General features: G+C 45.4%; 1 protein-coding gene across 4 annotated transcripts in view; it reads left to right on the top strand.

Moving 5' to 3' along the window:
* EHBP1 (EH domain binding protein 1) overlaps positions 1-23,058 on the top strand; it is a 2,118,711-nt gene that overhangs the window by 594,939 nt on the left and 1,500,714 nt on the right. The window contains exon 7 of one of the 4 annotated variants that reach the window (XM_085612566.1): positions 22,059-22,163. The exons of the other annotated variants lie outside the window; for them this stretch is intronic. Coding sequence (XP_085468692.1) covers positions 22,059-22,163 — 105 coding nt within the window. The remainder of the gene's footprint in view (positions 1-22,058; positions 22,164-23,058) is intronic. 4 annotated transcript variants of the gene reach the window in all.

Raw genomic sequence — 23,058 nt, 5'->3', positions numbered from 1 at the left:
CCTCCTGGCGCCCAGCAGTCCTCTTCATGCACAAGTCCCAAGTAAGCACACAGCACATTACATGGGGTCACAGTCCCAATACTTATACTAGTTAGAGTCTTTGTTTTCCCCATCCCAGGGCTCTGTGCCCGATCCAAACCATTTCTGGGGGCACTCACACCGTTCTCTGAAGGTGCACGACCAGCTCCTTTGTCAGTGTAGGGTCTGGCCCAAGACACACCACAGGGGGGCGGAGCCAGCATTTTGGAAGGCAGGCACAGTCCCATTCAGTCCCAGGTGCTACTCCTCCCAACATTCCAAATGCAGATTGGCCTATTCAGCCTAGTTCTGACTCACCCATCCCCTCTGGAGCCACTGCACCTCCCCAGCCCCTGTCACTCCAGGGCCAGACATGCAATACACATCAGGCAGGAACAGACACACATAGCACACAGAAACGCCCACTTCTAAAAGTGGCATTTCTAAAATAGTGATAATAAATCTGCAAACACCATTACGCAGAATTTATTATCACTATTCCAAACATACCAAACTTGATCACTCTACTCCTCTCCGGTCAGGAATTACCACTGAAGCACATATCAGGGAATCCACAATGCATTCCTATGAGAGGGCAGCCTCACAGTAGTGAGAAACCAAAATGACTGTTTGTCACTACCAGAACATGCCACACAATTAAGGCACATGCCCTACCTTTTACATACAGCGCACCCTGCCCATAGGGCTAGCTAGGGCCTACCTTAGGGGTGACTAATTTGTAGTAAAAGGGGAGTCCCAGACGTGGCAACCACTTTATGTGCCACGTCACAGCGGCAGGAAACTGCACGTGCCGGCTCTGCAATGGCAGAGGCCAGAGACAGATTTGTAAGGCTACTTTGGTGGGTGGCGCAAGCAGCGCTGCAAGCCTACCAGTAGCATTTAATTTACTAGCCCTGGGTATATGATATACCACTTTACAAGGGACTGATAGGTAAATTAAAAACGCCAAACTGGTGTAGACCAATCATACCTCGTTTTACCATAGAGAGCACATGCACTTTACACTGGACAGTAGTGATAAAGTGTCCAGAGTCCTAAAACAACCTACACCAGGTCAGAAAAATAGCAGGAGGAAAGCAAATATTTCAGGGATGACCCTGCAGAAAGGGCAGAGTCCAATTGGTTTTCATGTCTTTCCTCCCAGTCTTATAACTCAACTTGTATGCTTAAACCTTAAGTGGTTAGCACTTGCTTCCTATTATTTATCAGCAGAGGTCTTACTTAAATGTTCTCTCTGCAAGGTGAACATGTATCAGAGCAGTTTACTCAAACAAATGGTCTGTTTGTGTATCCTGGTGCCACACAAGATTGCTAACCTCTTCTCGGTAAGGTCTCTTTCATATTCCAATGTTTAACTTTTCCTTGGCTGAAAAGGGCTTACTATTAGTACAATGAAATCATACCCGACTGCTCTTTCCATGAATCCCATGCATCTTTTCTCGTCTGATCTTTTTAAAAACCCATTTGTGCAAAAAATCCTCAAGAGCCTACAGAATGGACTGCCTCTAGCTCCAAACCCTTTTCAGCTGCTTAGTGGTATTTTCACTGCGAAAGGCTATTGGCACTGGGAAAATCTATGGATGTCCTGTGAGGACTGCTAGAGTACAAATTAATATAGTAATATTGCAGACTCGGTTTGGAACAAGCTAGAGGAGTGGTCAACAACTATGTTCAGTATTTATTAATCCAATTCAGTTGTGAAGTTCGATTTTTGATAAATATTTATGAAAAGTAACTTATAAAGTTACCTTTTTCCTTCCTGAATCTTCTGGAGGCTACATTGCATTATGCTGAAAGCAGCTGCCACTGCTTCACCTTAATGAGATGTGAAGACCAATCCCAAAACACACAGTGGCTTAGGCCTGGTGACAGGAAGGGCTGAGGTGAGGTATGTGACAACTGCCAATGCAGAAAGAGCAGCTGGAAAGGTTCAAGATTTACATTTATTTACAAGGGATAATGATGAGACCTGTCCATTCACAGTCAAGTTAAAGAGGAAGCCTGAGGAAAGGAAGCCTTTAATCTTTAGAAACTCTGTAGCCGATTGGGCACCAGCCCTGGGAGAGGAGGTGGTGGTGCCATAACGAGTTTGGTGGAGGTGAGGAGGAGGGGACAGCCCATTTCTCTAAGCACACCTGGCACTGAACCAGAGGTTCCCTTCAGGGGCAAAAGACCTGTGCTGTCTTGTATTTCACTTAGAATAGATGACTGTGGTATGGCTTGCAGGAACGCAAACAGGATGTGCTGAAAAAGTGGAAAGGTTTGTCCTCAGGAACTTTTTAATTGGTTAAGGAATATCCTGGAGTCAGGGGTATCCACTGGCTAGTGAAACCTATAAAGCTGGCACCTCACCTAAACCTCAAGAGACTACTTTCTGGACCTGTGGATGAAGAGAACTGAACCCGCTGTCTGAAACGTGTGAGGAAATCTGAAGTGCTGGACCTGCTCCCACTCCTAGCCAGAAGTGGACTGCAAGGTTAATTTGGCTGACCTCCTGTGTGGCTACAGGGACATCAAAAGCTGCAAGAAGCCTTTTTCCTGAAATTACCGGTTGCAACTGTAAGAGGACTGGATTCTGTTATGGCCTCTGCTAGAGTTAGTTCAGACCCCTTAGTCTGTCCCTGAGGTCTTTGAGGCTTAGTGATGTCCAGAGGGACTTATTCTGAAACTGTGGAAAAATTGGAATTGAAAAGAATTTGAACTTCCAGACCTAAGTAACTGACTGACGAGAGGATGTGTGTGGATGTGAAATGTAACTTTTCTTGCGCTGAGCTTTTCTCACCAAAACTAACTTCAGTGGGACCTCGCTAAATGCCCATCCAACTTCGAAAGGACTTCACTGGATGCTCCCCGCTTGCTAGCCGCACTTGAGGATTCTGACTTCCATTTCAGAGACTAAGTCAGAAGGTAAAAACTTTGACTGGGAAAGACCTGCTTTGCATATCTGACTTGTGCTCCCTTGCGGTCAGCCCAAATTTGTGCCTAGGTCCCAGTCACACATGAACAGTACTTTCTATTGCCGCTTTAGTGCTTTTTCTTGGCTCTTTTTCTCTTCAATCTTTAAAAAATCTCATCTCCTGTTACCCATATTGGATTTTTGTTACTTTGGCGTCATTTTGTTTATTACACTGTTCTTAATTTTTTTTTATATTCTGTTTATTTGTTATTTAACATAGAAATCAACATTAGTACATGTGTAGTGAAGGTATTTTGTACATCATACATACATCAGTCCGTTTGTATAAGCAACAAAGAAAAGAAGAGCATTGGTTTCATATCCGATTGCTCAGGTAGGCATAAGTTCCATGTCATTTCAGATATACACGTCCCTTTCCCCTCATAACATCTTTCATATACAACTTGAGTACATTTCCTGTGCCTAAATGTAATTCCCTTATCCTGGATACTCATCTGGGTCTAAAGTAAATGGTGTCAGCCATCTCCTCAGGGTTAGTGCCCCGGGTGATCGTGAAACCTGAATTTATCGTGGTGTTAGGTTACTGGGAGCCTCCAGTGGATGAGTTAACAAATATGTTTTCAGTGGGTCCCATATGTCCTGCGGACGAGACGTGGGCGGAAGTAGTTCCGCGTATGTCAGTGTTTGTTCCTGCCAGAATAGCAGATCCTGGATCTATTCCTTGAATTTGGGGGCTCTTCCCCGTCCCCATCTGCAGGCTACTCTGCGCTTAGCCAGAAAGAATCCCAATGCAACGTATCTCCTATAAGGAACGTCTCTCTGTTCAGTGTACCCCAGCAAGGCTAGTAGTGGGGACTCTGGGAGTGATATTGTTATCATTTGTGCCATTGCTGTAAACACCTGCTGCCAATATTGATTTATGCTGTAACGGCTCCAAGCAAGGTGTAAAAAATCCGCCCCTTCAGTTCCACATCTATTGTTGTCTCTTAATCGAAATATATATATCTTAACCCCTTTAGTGCCACGCCCTTTCCCCCTCCTGTGCCGGGCGTTGCACTAGTGGGTGGGGTTCATGACGAGATAGTCTCGTCATGGGCACAGCGCAACCGTGCTCCATGACGAGACTATCTCGTCATGGGCACTGAAGAGGTTAACCAGCATGTAATAAGTGCGATGGAGGAACTTGAAATGAAATGCCCAGACGACCGCTAGCAGTTATCTGCCCCGTTTGTGTACAACAATACTCCCATTGCTTGTCCGTCAGTTCGCACCCTATCTCCCTTTCCCATTGCCCCTGTGCCGCGCAACGTCTTGGTACGTGGTAAGTTTGTACATTATGATACAATAAAGAGACTAGGAGGGTGGGGTTCTCAGATTGTAGTAGTGCATGTAGTAGGGGCAAAACCGGAGGTTCTTGTGGGAAGGAAGGCGTGATTGCTCTAATGCTCTGCCGTATCCTAACGTATAAAGATATGTCCATGGGCTCGGGATCTATTCTGTTAAAAAATTGCTCTGGGGTCTGGAAGGTCCTATCTGTGTATAGCTCCCCCCCAACTTTGTGCGTTCGTTTTGTGTAGCATTTGCTTGCCGCTAACTTCCTGCAACACCTGAACATGTGGGTGATATATAAGCAGCATTAAGGGTGAGTATATCATTGGAGCTTTTAGCGTCTCAGCTAAGTGTCGCCATGCGACAATAGTGCATGCCGCTGTCGTGGAATCTTTCTCACGAGTTTTGGGAGTAATGGTGATGGCTCCCTCCATCAGGACCGAGCCATAAATCCCTGCTCCACTGCTAAATGTGGCATGAATGGGGGTGGGTGGAACCAATATGTCACATAGTAAGCCTGGGCACAGAGATATTATAGCTCTAAATTGGGGACCTCAAATCCCCCCTGTGAATAGGGTCTAGTGAGTGCGCCCCATTACACTGTTCTCTATTTTTATGAATTGGGGTGGGATTTTTATTGTGTCGCATTTTGGAACGCTAACTGTTTTTTGTTCTAAGTGAAGTCTGTTTGTTCTGTGCCATATATATTTAAGTGGTTGAGCTCAGGTTTATTATATTGAAACCTTCAATAGGACCTAAAAAGTTGCTAACAATAACTCACTTTCTTTCTCTGTTCAAGATCAAATCTACTAAATTCCCTTTTATCCCAGTTCCTTCACGGGTTGTTAGAAACTAAACTGAGTTCAATATCCCGTTTGATAGCTGATTGGACTGAACCCCCAACCAAGAGATCTACTAGATCTTGTGCTCAAATCCCGGAAGGATATATAGTCACCAGCATTGCATTGTTTACAAACCTAACTGCTCACTATTAGAGAAAATGGTACAAGGGAAGCTAAAAGAGCATTGAACCCCTGCTTAAACAGTCTTTAGAACCCAAATTGTAGTGGATACACAATCCATCATGAAAGTTGCCTTCTTGCCAGGTTCAGTCTAGATGTTAGTATTAAAACACCACTCCTAGATGTGTGGGAAGTGGTCCTAATTGTGCAAAAGGACAACATTTGCATGTTTGATAAAGTGGACTATCCATCTCCTTTAACCACTTTTTTCTGTCAAACTTTATTTATTATGTTTTATAGAGTGCATTCACATTCATTCATAGTGCAGTACACAGAAATCCCATAACAGCACTGGGGAAATGCTAGTGAAGGTGTCAGGTGCTCAAGAGAAGATGCAGCATTTCCAGTACATATATCAAATTCAGATGCCTCTATGTCCACATTGCAATGTTACATTGAAGAAGTCCCGCACTCAATTTAACCCCCGCCTTTCTAAAGAAACCCCAATTGTGAATCATGAGTGAGTGTTGTGATTCTTTATAACGCATGAGTGGTGTACGGGAGCCGGTGTGTTGGGAGTGCCAGATCTGAGATCTTTTGTCCACTAGAAAAGACCTGACGATCTCTCAGGATGGTCAGTACTGAAGGAGGTGTAGCGCCTTTGTGCGAGTAGAACAGGCTGTAAGTAGGAGATCTTCCGAAAGAAAGGAGAGCAGTGGGACCCATTGATATTCAAAGGTTTTGTAGTTCTCTATGAAAATGTCTGCCATTTGCTCCATCGTTAGGGCCTGCCACAGCCTCACATGCCACTGTGTGAGTGAGGATGAAGTGTTTTTTTCCATGCTCCTGCTATAGCCATCTTAGCTGCTCTGAGATATACTCACAAAATAGAGTGATCTCCGGAAGTCTGACTTTTCAATGGCTCATCCCGGAAAAAGTGTGAATCCCGGTGTAACTGGGAGAGGGTAGCCCAGAATGGTTTTAATTTGGGCTCAAATTTCCACCTAGAACGGTGTAATGATCGCACAATCACACCATATGTGTTGAAAGTCGCCCCATAGTCCACATCTCCTCCAGCAGAGGTCTGTCGTATTAGGATAGTATATTTTAAGTTTAGTGGGGTACAGGTACCAATCAAACAACACATTGTAGTGTGCTTCCTTCAGCCCTGTGGAGTGATGGAATCTGGGTATGACCTTCCATAATTTTCGCCATGGTGTGTCTGAATTAGGATCTTTTAGCAGTTCTGCCCAAAATGTTATATGTCTGGGTCTAGTCTTGGTGAGGGTGTCAAGCATGTAAGCATAAAGAAAGGAAATTGAGCCATTCATCCCTCCTGCACGGTGGACACATTTTTCAATGTAGGAGAGATCTCTGGTAGCTGCAAGGCATATATCTGGGTGGAGGACCCAGTGCTGTTATTGTGTATAGTGGTATATCTCTAAAGCTGCCAAACCAAAGTCCTGCTGGCAATGCTCAAAGGTGAGAATGTCCCACCCTTGGAACAAATCGGAAATTATCAAGCAACCACCTTCCCTGCATGAATCAAAAGGGCCTGGTTTAAGCGCTGGTGGAAAGGTGGGATTGAAGTTCACTGGGGTGTATGGGAAAGGAAACATAGCCCACCCTCCCATCTTTGTCACCGAGTCCCATACAGAGGTTCATTTGAGTAGGTGTGCTAAGGCGTGCATTGCGGGGGGGAGGGGGACTGTCTGCTTTGTGTTCCCAAAACAGGTCACATATATACCATCCAACCACTGCCCTGTCCATATGGAGTCAATCCTTATCCAACTTCCTCATGGCCCATTCAGACATTCCTCATAGTTGTGTTGTCCGGCAACATCAGATATCCTGCCGCTTTTGGGGGTCATAATTGTTTAAAGGGGAGACGTGCTCTACGTCCTTGCCATATTAATTGTATTGTCAGGGATTTGATCTCTGAGAAGAATTCCCTTTGTAGCTCTATTGGGAGACCTTGACAAGGTTTAAAATCTGGGGCAAGATTGTCATTTTAATTGCATAAATATGCCCTAGCCATGAATGATACCCATCGTTTAAGGTCAGGTTCAAAGTTGTCTGAGCAATAGAGGGTAGTTGGCATGATATAGGTCTGAATCCTGAGGGATTATTTTGATCCCTAGATAGGTAATGTCTTTTTTAGCCCATTGGAAGGGTGTTGATTTTATTAGTGACTCCATCTCTTTGTGGGCAGGGTTACATTTAGAGTAAGGATTTATGCGGTAGCCTGCTACTGCTTCAAAACTTTTTAATTCTTGTTGTAGGGCTGTTATTGAAGTGGAGGGAGAGATGACAAAGAACAACGCATCTTCTGCAAAAAGTGAAATCTTGTGATCTACTGAGCTAAAGGAAATACATCTAATTACTGGAGTGGCTCTGATGTTAGCAGCCAAGGGTTCTATACTCAGTGCAAATAAAAGTGGGGACAGTGGGCATCCTTGACATGTTCCTTATCCCAATTTGAAAAAGATAGAACCCACTCCGTTAACCTCCACTCGTGAGAGCTGATATGCGTGATTCGTTCATACTGTCACGTGGCTCATGGTGAAATAAAAGCGTCACTTCTCCCCCTATGGGCAAAGATTGTTAATGCTTCACTATTGCAAGGCTCTACCCCGGACTGCCTAAAAATAGCACAGGTAACCCTCATTCTAAAAAAGACCTGATGCAGACAACTCTGATCTGAACATTTTCCGCCCTATCTCCAACATCCCCACTCTTGCAAACACTCTTAGAAGAGTGCGTGCAACTTCAACTCTGCACACACATCAAGGAATTCCAACTATTGGATCAACATCAATCTGGTTTTCTTAGAGGGCACAGCACTGAATACGCTCTCATTCACATCTTGGACGACACCTTAAAAATGCTAGACCAAAATGAATCATGTCTCCTGATTCTACTTGATTTGTCCTCTGCCTTTGATAATATTAAACACAACAACTTACTCTCTATTCTTGAATAAAGAATCTGCCTATCAGGGCCTGTACTGCAATGGTTTACGTCATTCCTCCACAACAGAACCCAAAGAGTCAAGGTGAATCAATCCCTCTCTCAGCCCTCTGCAGTCAATATGGGGGTTCCACAGGGGTCCACACTGTCACCTATACTCTTCAACTTATTCATGGAACCACTTGCAAATGGACTGAATTCTGTGAACATTCTTTATCACATGTATGCAGATGACACAGAACTGAATCTGAAAATCTCCTCCCCAGAAGACTTCATTTCACTCAACTCTATCTTGATGAACGCTCACTGATAACCACCTCATGCTCAGTACCTCCAAGACGAAATTCTTCTTCATAGCTCCTCCTAACCACTCTCCCAAGATCAACCTCTGGATTAAACAGCTAACAGCCTTCAACTATTTTCCTCACATTGTTGAATCAGCTAAATCACTTGGAATTACACTAGACAAACACCTGAACATGAAGAATCATATAAGCAATGCCACCAAGGGAGCTAAATACCAGATTAGTACACTTAGGAAACTCAAACCTTTCCTACCTCAGGACCACTTCAAGATGGCAGTCCAAGCTCTTGTATTGCTGAGGCTAGATTACGGAAGCTCCACTCTTTGTTATCTTCCTAAATACACTTTGGCCCTGCTAAGGGCCTCCCTTAATGTCGCGGCCAGACTGATAACTGTACAAAAAGAAATGGTCACATATCCCCAGCATTAAAAACCTTAAACTTGTTTCCGTACGAAGCAAGAATAAAGCTAAAGATTGCTTGCATGACTCATAAAGCCCTACATTTCAAGATCCCCATATATCTGGCTCAAAAGCTAGAGATTTCAGAGGGATGCAGATCATCACGAAGTGCAAGTTCACTGCTACTGAGACCACAGGTTTTTCGCAAAAAGAGAATGAGTTACAGAGCCTTCTTGGGCCTCGCCCCGAAGATATGAAACTCTCTCACACCGGATGTCCTCCGAATCTCATCTTCCTTTTCTTGTAAAAACAAAGTGAAAATAATACTGATGAACAAGTTTCTGCCCTAAGTGACTTTAGGTCCCATTGTTTACTCACCTGCCTACTATCCTGAGGCTCTGACCACTACATTGTTTTGCCACCATTAACTCCAGCGTTACCTTGCCACTCTCATATATGTAACAAATGTATTTTCGATTTTAACAACTGTATCCTACCTACCCTATAATGTGAAGCGCTCTGATACCCTTTAGGGTCTTGATCACGCTATACAAAACTTTATGAATAAATAAATAGGGACATTGTCATCTTCCCTAAGTTAACATGAGCACGCTGCAGGCTGTCCGCTGCTTTGCACACCTTACTACTTGAGCATATTTATCAAAAGCCTCTTTTGATATTTTCGCATGAGAACCTACTGCTGTGTTCACGCTTTGCAGGCTCCTGGGAATTAGTCTGAACATTGTGAACAAGGTCGAACTACAATGCCTCTTGTTATTTTGTTCTGGTGAGGCCCTAGCACCTAGACAAAACATACAGATGCAGCTGTTGTTTGGGAATATGTACTTTGGTCTTATTGGGATACACACATAGGAAGGACACACTTGGAGAGGGACCTTTCCAGGCAGAAGAGCATGATAGCACCTATGATGTAGAACTACCATCTATAGATTGAGGTACGGGGTCTGCAGATAGCAACCAGAGATCTTCTAATATATAATCACCTGCGTCTGTGCAAGGGGAGGGAGATTAGGCTACGCTGTCTCCCACTATGACATTATGCATTATCTGCTTATTGTGGCACGTATACTGCATATTAGAGCATATTATTTAAATAAATGTTTTAAACTTGTTCGTATCTATGTCAGATCTTATTGTGGACAAGTACAAGAGAGTGAGCGAAAGGGTGCCTCTTGGAACTGTGATTTCTGAGGAGAGTCAGGAGTGTTGTGTTCTGGGGTGTCTAATCACTTATTCCTCTGTGAGTGAGTAGGAGGGCAAGTGAGACACTATAGCTAGTCGGTCCTGGGCTCATGGGTACTAAGTTGGTAGGAGGACTCAGTCCCTATATACTAAGGTCCCATAATCCTACACATAGTTCTGTGTTTGCGCAGCATCCCTGCAACAGTACCATATCGATGAATCATTTGCTGACCCCAAACTTGTGGAGAGCATGGAAGAGAAAGGACCAATCCACACGGTCAAATGCCTTTTTAGCATCTAATGCCACCAAAATGGCTGGAATCTGGCTTCATAGATTTATTTTACGTTTGCTTTCCCTGAAAAAAACCTGATCCGGATTAATCAATTCCGATAGTATTTTTCCAATCTGGTAGCCAGGATTTTCATGTAGATTTTAATGTTGAGATTGAGCAGGGCTATAAGCCTATATAAAGCACAATAGTGAGGGTCTTTCATTGGTTTGGGGATGACCGAGATCAATGTCTTGCTCATCATTGGACTAACCATTTGAGTGAATGCCATATAGATGTGTAAGAGGTGGGATTAGGTCTGAGCCAAACGTTTTGTAGAACTGTGCTGTAAACCCATCGGGCCCTGGGGATTTATGTAACTTGAGAGCATTAATCTCTGTCCATTCCTCATCTTCAGCGATCCGGCCACTCAATTCCTCGTTCTGATGTACAGTTACTTGAGGTAGCTCCACATCTTCTGGATAGCATAATTGTTTCTGATGCATACATCTGCCAGTGGATTCCTCACCTTGTGAATATCCCCTGCGCCAGCATTCCACTGAATTTTTCCTAGCTCTCCACGCTGACGTGGGCGTCATAATACCACGGCTCGGCTCGCGACTCCGTATAACGTCACCGGAGCCATAAGAGAGCCACGTCGGCGTGATGAGGTCAGTTGCCTTTTGTCCGTGCCGTCGACGCGTAACGGTTTTCTAGCACTCTCCTTGGTTGAAGAGTTACTTTGTAGTTATCTTGTGAGTTACTGTTTCTTAAGTACTCATGTCTTCGTCGAGGAAGTCAGGATTTAAGCCATGTAGGGAATGTGGGAGTCACATGTCCATCACTGACCCTCATGAAGATTGCTTATGGTGTCTGTCGTCGGATCACGACGTGGAAGACTGTTCCTGTTGCAGGAAAATGAACCCAAAGGCACTTAAGGAACGGGAAGCGAAGCTGTTTATGGCCAAGGCGAAGAAGAACGGTAGAGGTCGCAAGCGAGACAAGTCGAAGCCGGAGTCGTCGACTTCGCACTCGTCGAAGTCGATAAGACATATGAGAAAGAGGAAGCATGAATCTCAGCGCCAATCGACGAAGAGTAGGGCTTCGAGGTCGCCTTCACCTTGACGTCGCAATAGGGACTTTGTTTCACCTTTGCCTTCTCCTTCTCCTTGTGTCACTCCGGAGAAGTCTCCTTCTCCAAAGGTAACTCTGGCGCAGTCTCCGGCGACGAGGGATACACCAGCTTCCGACGCCAAGCCGGATCAGGATGCTGAACTCTCTCCTGTGCCTGAAGGTGAACCAGTGGGTCCGGTAGAGGATCCGTCGGCTCCGACGCCGTTTACAGGCAAGCGGATTAGACACCACTCCTGAGTGGGAACTTTCTTCTTCGAGGTCTTCTCCGCCTCAAGAACTGGCTCCTTACCATTTGGTAATAAAGAAGGCTGCGGAGCTTTTAGACTTACAGTTGCCTTCTTCTGAATATAAGCCTAACTTATTGACCGAGGTTCTTCATTCGCCTTCCTCAATTGTTGAGCCTCTGTTGCCTTTTAATGAGGCCATCCTGGATCCGATTATGGATGTTTGGCGCAATTCACTTTCTTCGCCTGCTGTTTCGAGGGCTGTGGCTAGAAGATATAGAGTAGCTCCAGGAGATCCGAGCTTCCTTTCTTCTCATCCATCTCCAGAGAGTTTGGTAGTGCAAGCATCCTGCTCCAAACCGTCTTCGGGGGCTTTTCCACAAGATCCAGCTGACAAAGACTCAAAGAAAATTGAACAGTCAGCTAAAAAGGTTTTCTCATCAGCTAGTATGGCACTGAAATCAACTAATGCCACTTGTTTGTTGGGCCGCTACATTCACGCTTTAATGGATCTGTAAAGCAATTGGCACCCAAATTGCCTGATGAGGAGAAGGGTTGTTTCATGGAGGTTCTTTCAGACGCTCAGGCTGCAGCTAGGCAGGTAAACCAGTCAGGCCTGGATACGGCTGACTCTGTTGCCAGAGTTATGGGTTCTTCCATAGCCACAAGAAGACAGGCTTGGCTCCGCTCTTCTGGATTTTCACCTGATGTTCAGGCAACACTTCTTGACTTACCCTTTGATGGGACAAAGCTTTTTGGAGAGAAATGTGGGGCCTGTTGGGGGTCGGGTGTCCCAATTTCTGCAAGGTTGGAAATTGGTCACAACGGACCTTTGGGTTTTAAACTTTGTGGAGAATGGGTACGCCCTTCCCTTTCGGGAATTTCCTCCCCCTTACCCTCCTTGCCAAGGTTTGTGCTCAGAGGACCATCTGCTTCTTCTGCAGAAGGAGGTTCTTGCATTGCTACAAAAAGGTGCAATAGAGGTGGTTCCAGAGCAGGAAAGGGGTCAGGGATGCTACTCCCGGTATTTCCTGATTCCCAAAAAGGACGGCAGATTGCGTCCGATTGTGGACCTCAGAGTCTTGAACTTTTACCTGAAGCAGGAGAAATTCAAGATGCTAACCCTTGCTCACGTTCTTCAGGCGTTTCAGCAAGAAGACTGGATGGTGTCGATCGACTTGCAGGATGCGTATTTCCTCATCCCAATCCTGGAGTCGCACAGGAAGTATCTCCGTTTTACGGTTGGGTCACAACACTACCAGTTTGCGGTCCTCCCGTTTGGTCTAACTACTACACCTCGAGTCTTCACCAAGGTGATGGCGGTGGTGGCTGCTCATCTCAGGAGGTCGGGGATTCCGGTATTCCCCTACCTGGACGACTGGCTTCTGAAAGCAGAGTCGCCACAGATGGTGCAACATCATCTGCAGGTAACATCTCATCTGTTATTCAACTTGGGTTTTTCAATCAATGTGCCCAAATCTCTCCTGGTGCCCTCTCAGCGCAACCTGTTCATAGGGGCGGTACTGGACAGTACTGTGTGTTGAGCATTTCCTCCTCCACAAAGAATTCTCGACATTCAGGAGATGATCCCTTTATTCCACAATGGAGCGGTTGTTCCAGTTCTGAAGGTCCTTCGCCTGCTCGGTCTGTTCGCCTCCTGCATTCTGTTGGCCAACCTTGCACGCTGGCACATGAGGGCGCTCCAGTGGTGTCTCCACAGGCAGTGGTATCAGCACAACGGGGATCTCAGGGAGTCAGTCGGGATCTCCAGAGAAGCTGGAGCGGATCTGTCTTGGTGGAGCGTGGAGGGCAATCTGTCTCGAGGAAAGCCCTTTAATCTTCCTCCAACGGTGGCCACAGTGATAACGGATGCCTCCACCGTAGGGTGGGGTGCTCATCTGGGGGATCTGGAGATCAAGGGTCTTTGGTCTCCGGAGGAAAGATTGTTTCATATCAGTCTTCTAGAATTGCGGGCGATACGTTTGGCGATCAAGGCTTTTCTCCCTTCCCTTCGCAGTCAGTCGGTTCAAGTCCTGACGGACAACACTACCGCGATGTGGTATGTCAACAAGCAGGGAGGAGTAGGGCCGTACCGTCTCTGCAGAGAGGCTTTGCGACACTGGTCCTGGGCTCAGGACCATCGGATTTGCTTGATGGTGAATCATCTGGCCGGGGTACTGAACGTACGTATGGACAGTCTCAGTTGACCGTTTTCCGCTGACCACAAGTGTAGTTCAGCACATCTTCCGGACGTGGGGGACTCCTCGGGTGGACCTGTTTGCAACTCAAGAGAACGTGCATTGCCTGTCATTCTGCAGTTTCCAGTTTCCGATGCCAGGGTCATTGGGGACGCGTTTCAGTTGAGTTGGGGCTCAGAACTCCTTTACGCGTTTCCTCCCATATCCTTTATTCCTCGGGTTCTCAGGAAGATTCGCCAAGACCGGACAGTTATATTGATTGCCCCAGATTGGCCTAGAAGGTTGTGGTACACAGATTTACTTCACCTTTCGTCGCAGCCTCCGCTCCGTCTCCCTCTCAGGGCAGACCTCCTCTCGCAGTCTGAGGGGCAGGTTCTTCACCCCCACCTCCAGAGCCTGCACCTTCATGCCTGGAGATTGAACGGGGCAACCTGAGTTCTTTCTCTCTCCCACCGGACATAGTGGATGTTATATTATCATCCAGGCGACACTCCACTAAGTCAATTTATTCCTATAGATGGTCTAAGTTTGTAAAATGGTGTGGAGAGAGATCCATTGACCCTTTAAAGGCCCACTTGTCTAATGTGCTTCAGTTTGCTCTTTCCTTGGCTCAGCAAGGTTGTGCTGTGGCCACGGTTAAGGGCTATTTGTCAGCCTTATCGGCTTTTCTGTGTCTTCCAGATCAGCCGTCATTATTTAAATCTCCTATTGTATTAAGATTTATCAAAGGTCTTACTAATAGGTTTCCACCTACTCCCTTTGTAATGCCACAGTGGGACCTTAATCTTGTTTTAACTTTTTTGATGGGGTCCCCTTTTGAGCCCCTTCATAGCTGTCCTTTGAGGCTATTGTCTTTTAAAACGGTCTTTCTTGTAGCCATAACCTCAGCAAGGAGGGTGAGTGAGCTTCAAGCTCTTAGTTCAAAACCCCCGTTTTTAACCTTACATGCTGAAAGGATGATTCTCAGGACCAGGGCTGCTTTCCTTCCTAAGTGTTTTATTCTCCCCCTCACCCTTCCAAGGAGGAGGAGAGACTTCACCGCTTGGACCCTAAAAGAGCAGTGAGCTTTTATTTGGACAGAACAAAAGATATACGTTTGGAAGATCAGCTCTTCGTGGGCTATGTTGGACACTCAAAAGGCAAAGCTGTGCACAAGCGCACTCTGTCCAGATGGATCATCCCAACAATCAAGATCTGCTATGCCCTAGCTGGTAAGGTTCCTCCTGAGAGTATTGGAGCTCATTCTACAAGAGCTAAGTCTTCTACCTCTGCTTTGGCCAGGGGTGTTCCAGTTGCAGACATTTGTAAGGCCGCGACTTGAGCCTCCCTCTATACTTTCGCAAAGCATTATTGCTTAGACTCTGAGATGAGGAGGGAGGGCCATTTTGCGCCCTCTGTCTTGCAGGACTTTTTGGTATAGGAAAGGTGGACACCCTCCTCCGGGAGTGGGACTGCTGTGGGAATCTATTCACAAGGTGAGGAATCCACTGGCAGATGTATCCATCAGAAGAACAAGTTACTTACCTTCGGTAACGCTTTTTCTGGTGGATACAGTATCTGCCTGTGGATTCCTCACTGACCCACCCGCCTCCCCGTTGTCCACCTTTGTATACCTAAAAAGATTCCTTTTTTGACTGGTTGTTTATTCATTGTTATTTCTATCTAGTACATTTATAGGAATTGCTGATGTTTTTAGCTTTTCTTTTTTTGGCTTGTGTTGTATATATTGGTTCAAATGTTGTGTACTATGTATACTTGAGTTTGTGTCAGTCCACCTGTTCGCCTCGGAGGCACGGAAAAAAATGGGTGGAACTGACATCATCATGCCGACGTGGCTTTCTTATGGCTCCGGTGACGTCATACGGAGTCGCGAGCGGAGCCGTGGTATTATGACGTCCACATCGGCGTGGAGAGCTAGGAAAAATTCCGTGGAATGCTGGCACGGGATATTCACAAGGTGAGGAATCCACAGGCAGATACTGTATCCACCAGAAAAAGCGTTACCGAAGGTAAGTAACTAGTTCATCTCGTCACTTGGTGATTCGGATGTATATAGGGTTGTGTAAAAGTCACTGAAAATCTTTGCTTTGACTACTTCGATCTGGGCTATTTCTTCCATTTCTATATTGATATGAGGGATAAAGTCTTACTCATGTTGTATCCTAAGGTGTCATGCCAAATGGGTGCCTACTTTATTCCCTTTGTCGTTTGCTTTGTGCTTAAGATGTAGCAGTGTGTATTCTGCTCTATCTCTGCTGTCTGAAGCTCGTTCTCAAGAGTGAGTCTATCCTTGGTTTTCTGTGTGCTTAATGCTGACATCAGAGAGGTGCATGTACCCCAAATTGTTGCCTTAACAGCGTCCCAGGTAGTGGAAGGGTTGGTATTTTTGGACCATTTAATTGGAAGGATTCTCAAATCGCTTTAAGTATGTCATCTTGTAGGAGACAGTCCCTGGTTAGAGACCCTGGGAAAAACCAACCATGGAGCTTAGGCAGAGGGGGAAGTCCATTCTAAAGTAAGCCCCACTGGGACGTGATCAGACAGAGCAATAGGGTGATAGTCGATTCTCATTATGGCTTGTTCTAATGATTGGCTAAGAAAGATGTAGTCAAAACATTAGTAGGAGCGGTGGGAGTCGGTAAAGCAGGTATAGTCTTGAGTGGATGGGTGTGCCTTTCTCCCGGTGTCAAGCAGGCCCATTGACTGTATGGCTGTTTTTAGTAAAGCAACCTGTGCCTGCTCAGTGTGGGTGAGTGCTATCTATTTCTGGATCCAAAATGAGGTTGAAGTCTCCCATTAATATAATTTTGCCCTTGGCAAACTCTCGCAAGAGGATAAGGAAAAGTGGAAAAAAAGTAGCTTGTGCCACGTTCGGGCATATATTGAGCCTATTGTACACATCCTGCCTAATAGTGTCCCTTCTACCATCATCACTCTTCCCTCCTAATCTGATTTGCTACCTATTGGTTAAAATTGGAGAGAAAATGGAAGAGAAGAGCCACCTGTTATGCTTAGTGGGAATTGAGGATCTGTAAATTGTAGGATATGCTTTGTGTCATAGTCTTATGATCATCACTGCATTTGAAATGAGTCTCTTGCAGTGCCACAATATCATATTGTTTATCCAGGAAATATTTCCATAATCCCTGATGTTTAGCTGGAGAGTTAAGCCCTGTAATGTTCCATCTCCTTGTGCATGGTAGTGTGTGATACGTAAAGCAAATATGGTCATCCCTTGAGTCTCGTCGCCGCCCCTACACACTTCCCCCCGAGATCTCTACCCCCCTCCCTCTGCCCCCAGCACACCCCACCATCCCACAGTTCCAAAATTGTTAGGCCTAACAAAGTTGCTGCCTCTTGAAGCGTTGTGAAGTGGGCCGGCTTATTTTGGAAGTTGAAGGCAATTCCGGAGAGATAAGTCCATCTATATTTGATGTTGTCTTTGCGCAGCTTGTCTGTAAGAGGTTTGAATTGCAGGCGTCGAGCAAGAGTGGCTAGGGCAATATTTGAAAAACAGAGCAGGATGCTCCTTGGAAGAAAATCTCCTCTACCTTTCTCGCCTCCTTTAGGATTGCATCTTTAACTTAGAAAGAGTGGAGCTTTGCCAGGACATCTCATGGTCGCTTTCCTTCGCCATGAAGGAAGGGGCCCACTCTATGGATTTGTTCAAGCTTGACTTTGGGGGCATTCTTTCCCAGGAGCTCAGAGAACAGACCAACCGCAAAGGCCTCAAGATCTGGCCCCTCTTCCAAATGTCATAGTTTGATGTTGTTGCGTTGGGAGCGATTTTCCAGGTCTTCACATGTCTAGAGAGAGGATATTAGGTCTTCCTTAGTTAGTGCTATTGTGCCGTTCGAGGGTTCATGTGGATATTGGTCTCTCGCCTCAGCTTGTTGGAAGTAGCTCAACACCCTATTCGTCTGTGATTTCTTCGGAGGAATGTAGATCGTGACTATTCCTGTTGAATAGGGAATGGCACTGAAATTTCCCCTTTATCACCAGTGGCTGCACCAGATGCTCTTTTTAAGGTATCCCTATGTGTCCTAGCTGCCTTTGGGTTGTCCTTAGGACAGGTGGGGAGGATTCCCAACCATGATTTCACCTCTAGGTGCAAGCGTACCTTGTTTCCTTGTGTTAGAGTAGTGCTGAATAACTCCTTGTCCCACCACAGATGGAGATCTGTTTCAGTCTAGGATGTGGATACCTAGCACTGAAAAGTCAAGTCCCCAACCTCTGCAGTGTCCGCTGTGTGATCTGGCTTTTCTTGTCTTGAGGTTCACTGAAGAGAGGGGGTTGCAAACTTATTTAACTCTACTAATAGTGAAATCAGCCCTTTTAGAACTTCCTTTTGCTGCCGGCTTTACACAGACACCCGGAAAGGGGACCTCGGCCCCTGCGCTTCTCTTCTAACCATTGCCCCAACTTCAAACCCCTGTTTGCAGGGTCTTTCTCCCCAAATCCAACAGGGGGCTTCTGGAACGCCATGTGGCTGAGGGAGTTCAATAATAGAAAGGAAGTAGGCCAGGGTATACAGGCCACCAACAGCGCAGCGCCCCCAACGTCCAATAATGTCTATATTTTCTTTTTGTTTTTCTTTCTTGATCAAGTGCTTTCTATCCCTGCTTAGGGGGGGTGCAGTAGCACAATCCACGGCGGCCTGGAACAGCCGTCCGTTTCCCCTAGCTCATTGACGCTAAACTGCGAAGGGATTGATTACCGCGTAGCGTGACCACCATCTTGAGGTCAGCCAAAGGGGGCATCATCAGTGTCCCGGTGCGGTCGTCTGTAGTGCTGCGCCCCCCTCTCGATAACCGTCTGCTCTAATGCTCCTGTGCCACTCTATGCCCCTCTAGGAACAGCTAAAGGAAAGGCGATTCTTCCATGGGCTTACCTGCTGTAGGTGCCTTCTCTCCAGGTGTCGTTTTCGGCATTGCCATACCGCTCCACTCCAGGGGGGGGAAAGCCATTCGGGGCGAATTAGGATTATGCTGTTATTTCCACCGGAGTCACGACGTGTGCTGCGCTGAGCAACCCGGCTACGCCAGGTCTATCCTGCACTTTTTGGTGGGCCGTGCCACAGCTCGTGTCTCCCGTATCCGAAGCCCATGCTGGTTCTCTTGTTAGTGCTTCTGGAGGAGAAGAGCGGGTTAATTTTTCTTCTTGGCAGCGCCCCCCATGGTCCACAGCAGCAGGGGCCCGGTGTGGGGGCCAAGTAGCCTAAGAAAGTTGCAAAATCCTAAATTTGCCATATGAACGCAGCGGAGCTCACACGGGTCATGTCCGAGCGGCCATGATGGTTGGTCACGTGGCTGAGAGCTCTGCCCTTTGAAGCCTATTTCCTCGCGGCTCATCTTCAGTGGCTTTCGCACTGGACTGCGGAGCGCCACATGGGTGAGACAACCTCCGACACGGAGCATATCTCTCTGCCACTAATCCAACGTCTGCAACTACCGGGCACGAAACCTCAACGTACATACGCGCTACAAGTAACGGTTGCTCGCACCGCATGTCTAGAGGGAAGCCACCATACTACCCATTGCTCCTATTGGTGGGGTTCCCACATCGAGAGAACCACTAAACGGCGCAAACCCTGCAAGCATGGACAGACAGCTCACTAACGGAATGGGAATCCTTGTTTAAGGGAGGCCAATTGCGACCACACGAACAGTTAGTAGAAGAAAACAATCTCCCTCCTGGGCAATTCCTACTACACCGACGACTGTTGGCTAGTAGCCACCTATCCTGGGACCCGCTCGCAGGAGAACCACCGACGCACCCAGTAATACACACCATTCTACAAATGGGGGCGGGCAGACATCTCGGCACATGGCTGTATAAAGCTACCCGAGAATTGTTATTTAAGCCACTGACCTCACCACGGCAGACATGGGAGGAAGACCTCAACAGACCACTGCATGACAAGGAGTGGGCGCAGGCTCTAGAATACCCCCCAAAAAAGTCTCCAGAAACGCGTGATTCAAGAACATACAATCCAACATCCTACATAGGGCAAACTTAACACCCAAGCGCTTACACTTACAGCTATGCACTGGAGGACTCCGGGAGCGCCCCCGGTGAAGGCTTGGGTGGGAGCCGTCAAAAAGTGGGGCGCTGCAGAAGAAGATGTGATCGGAAAGGAGTAAGCGAAGGGAACACGCAAGCACCACATGTCCATGGAATGGGCGCAAATCCTGTTCCAGTTCAGCCAGCAAACCATGCGAGCAGAACCAGCTGAGGCCTCCCATAACCAACCAACTTCTGCCACACCAGCCGGCAGGCGTGTTGAGCTAGAGCGCCCGCCTGTTGCTGATACTCCCTCACGACCCACACTGTAGAGCACAACCTGAGAATCTAACAAAGAAATTATCCGACCCCCCCACCCCCTGCATCGATAACCGTCAGCCGCCAGACTAGCCCCATACACCGGCACAGAGGACCTACTGACTTCCTTCCTGTCTGCACACGTACCCCTTCTCCCTGCTGATCCCGCATCAGTACCCCATTTCAGCACCCCAGTTTTTGGTTTAGGATACAAACCAGCTGCTCAGATAACACCGGTGAGGGACAGGGATTGTTACCTATCCACTAGAGTAGCAGGCTCAAAGCTCCCATGAGAACCATGGGCAGACGTAGCTCCGTCACCAAGCTTTTGATTAGCAACCATATCCCAGGACCCATAAGTCTCACGCTGATAACTTCACCCTATGTATAATGCTGGGATTGTATTAGTATCTTATGACAGCTATGAGAGACGACATCTACGTATGTACACCTGACTTCCAAAAATATCTCTGTCTGCCTATGCATGTACCTTGAAATCGGAACCATTTTCCATGTATCACTGTATCTAAAGTGTTAAAATTCGAAACAATTTTTTTTAAACATGATGGTTGGTCACGTCTCTCCTCCAACCAGTATTAACTACTTGCGAACGTTTCTACCTATTTCCTACAACAGTGGCACTTGTACAATGAAACTTTCTAGTACTAAATAAGAGTGTAAAGCTCCTATGTTGTGTGGGAGCCCTGCAGGGGTCCCTGTGATCATTAATTATTTTCTGTTTCTCCTTTGTGCCCATTCCTGAACCTCACATACAACAATTGTCTAATGTTTTAGTTCTGTGCTGACAACATAAGGTTTGCTTAGAGAGTGGAAACTAAAACCTTGTTCACTGCCTGGCACTTATGATATGTTTTAAAGTTATTGAAGGCTTTGAGGAAAGAATAGCTTCAATTTATTGGCTGCAAAATGAAGGTTATTCTATTTTGTTGATATAGAAACAATCACTTGGCGGCAATATTTTGTTTTTGGTAAGCACTTGAGAAAATGTGTTATGCTAATTCCTAACTGATCTGAATTCCTCCTCTGTCTCTTTTGTGCAGTGGTAAGTCCCTTGAGATAGTTCACATCAACAGTTGTCAAAAATGTACACTTAAGGCGTGATTCATAAACATAGAAATTTGCTCTGGTTGGGTTACTCCTGCCTTAGTAACCGATTTCTAACTTTATTGACCTTACTGAAATTCACAAGGAGCAACAAGAATACTCCCGAGAAGCATTGACAAATTTACATATGTATGCATTCTGAATTGTAGAAGGTGTGTATTTCTCAATGGATAAGTATAATGCGTCATTTTAGTTGCCTCTACCAGGAAAACATTTACTGCCATCATTGAACATGCATGACTTGAAATCATACTGTCTAATGATTATCTTACTGACTGAATACTGTAATCTTCTGTGAAATTGAGATATTTATTTAATGTTGGCTTTGCTTTCAGAATAGCATGTCGGTTCACTTAGCATGTGTGTAATTTTGCACAAAAGCTAATGCTCCTCGCATTGTGATATTTTTTAAAGGACTTGCGCATGGTCAGTTTGTCACAATATTAAGACTGCTGATCTTTATAATGCTGCTCCATAAAGTGAAGTGTCTTTTTTGTTTAGATGTACTCCTAAATTAACAGTAAGTGCCTCCTCTTCCTTTCCTTCTCCTTAAGTCTTTCTCCTTCTATGTATCATTTTCCCACTGTAGAACCAGCATGCTGCTTCTTCCAGTTTCTGTAATGATATTACCTTATAGTTGTCTTGACTGGTTTCTGTTTACAGAAATTGTAAACCAGTTGAATGCTCTGAGCAGCTTAGATGAAGATCACGATGACTGCATAAAACAAGCAAATATGCCTTCAGCTAAATCAGCCAGTACCTCTGAAGGTCTATGAGCTTTCCTCTTTTCTTTCTGTTTCTCAATGTCTGTGTTTACTGTGTCCTATTCCCTTCTCACTTCTGCTTGTATTCACTTGTCAGTTTTGTTTGTGCTTTCTCATCAGTGCAGTCTTCGGTAATTTGTAGTACATTAAACTTAATAGGTAGTTTGGAAACAATTTTCTTAAGATTTGATTTTATCCAGACACTGATATATTTTTACGACAAGAAAGCAGAAACCTCATTTTTATTCGCTGTAGTCAGAAAATCTGATTGTGACCAATGCAATCATTCTTATAGGCTAAAAATCTGAAGAAGAGATTGTGTGGGAAACAAAATGACAGTAATTGGTTTCTCATCAGCGTGTATAATTAAACAAGTTAGTTTGCTCATAAATTTAAATGCACAGAAAGTATATATATATATATATGTATATATATCTTCAGACATGTATATACCTTTACCCATATATAATATATATTTGTTTCTGTGCATATATATATATATATATATATATATATATATATATATATATAGACACACACATAAATGTATATATAGACACACATATAAAGTTTAAATGGAGTCAGAATTGACTAACGTTACCAGTGGCTTGCCCACAAAAACTAATAAAAAGTAATGAAATTCAGCTTTTAAGGTGCTATTTTCATCTTTTGTCACAACCCTACTGTACTAAATCAAACCGAGCTCCCATCCACATATAATCATTTGATAAGTCGATTCCTTTAGAGTTGCATCTTATCATAAGAAGGGGATCATTAGGTACAAACTTTGAGTTCCGATGGGAAACATGGAATACTTGCTTTTGAAAAGGTTGATGTACTACATATTACATTTCTATATATGGTTGATATGGTGATCATCCTTTTTTTAGGGGAGGGTT

This window comes from Triturus cristatus, chromosome 6 (genome assembly GCF_964204655.1).
Source record: "Triturus cristatus chromosome 6, aTriCri1.1, whole genome shotgun sequence".
Taxonomy (NCBI): domain Eukaryota; kingdom Metazoa; phylum Chordata; class Amphibia; order Caudata; family Salamandridae; genus Triturus; species Triturus cristatus.
The sequence above is the reverse complement of the archived record's forward strand: the minus strand, read 5'-3'. Positions and strand labels throughout refer to the sequence as shown.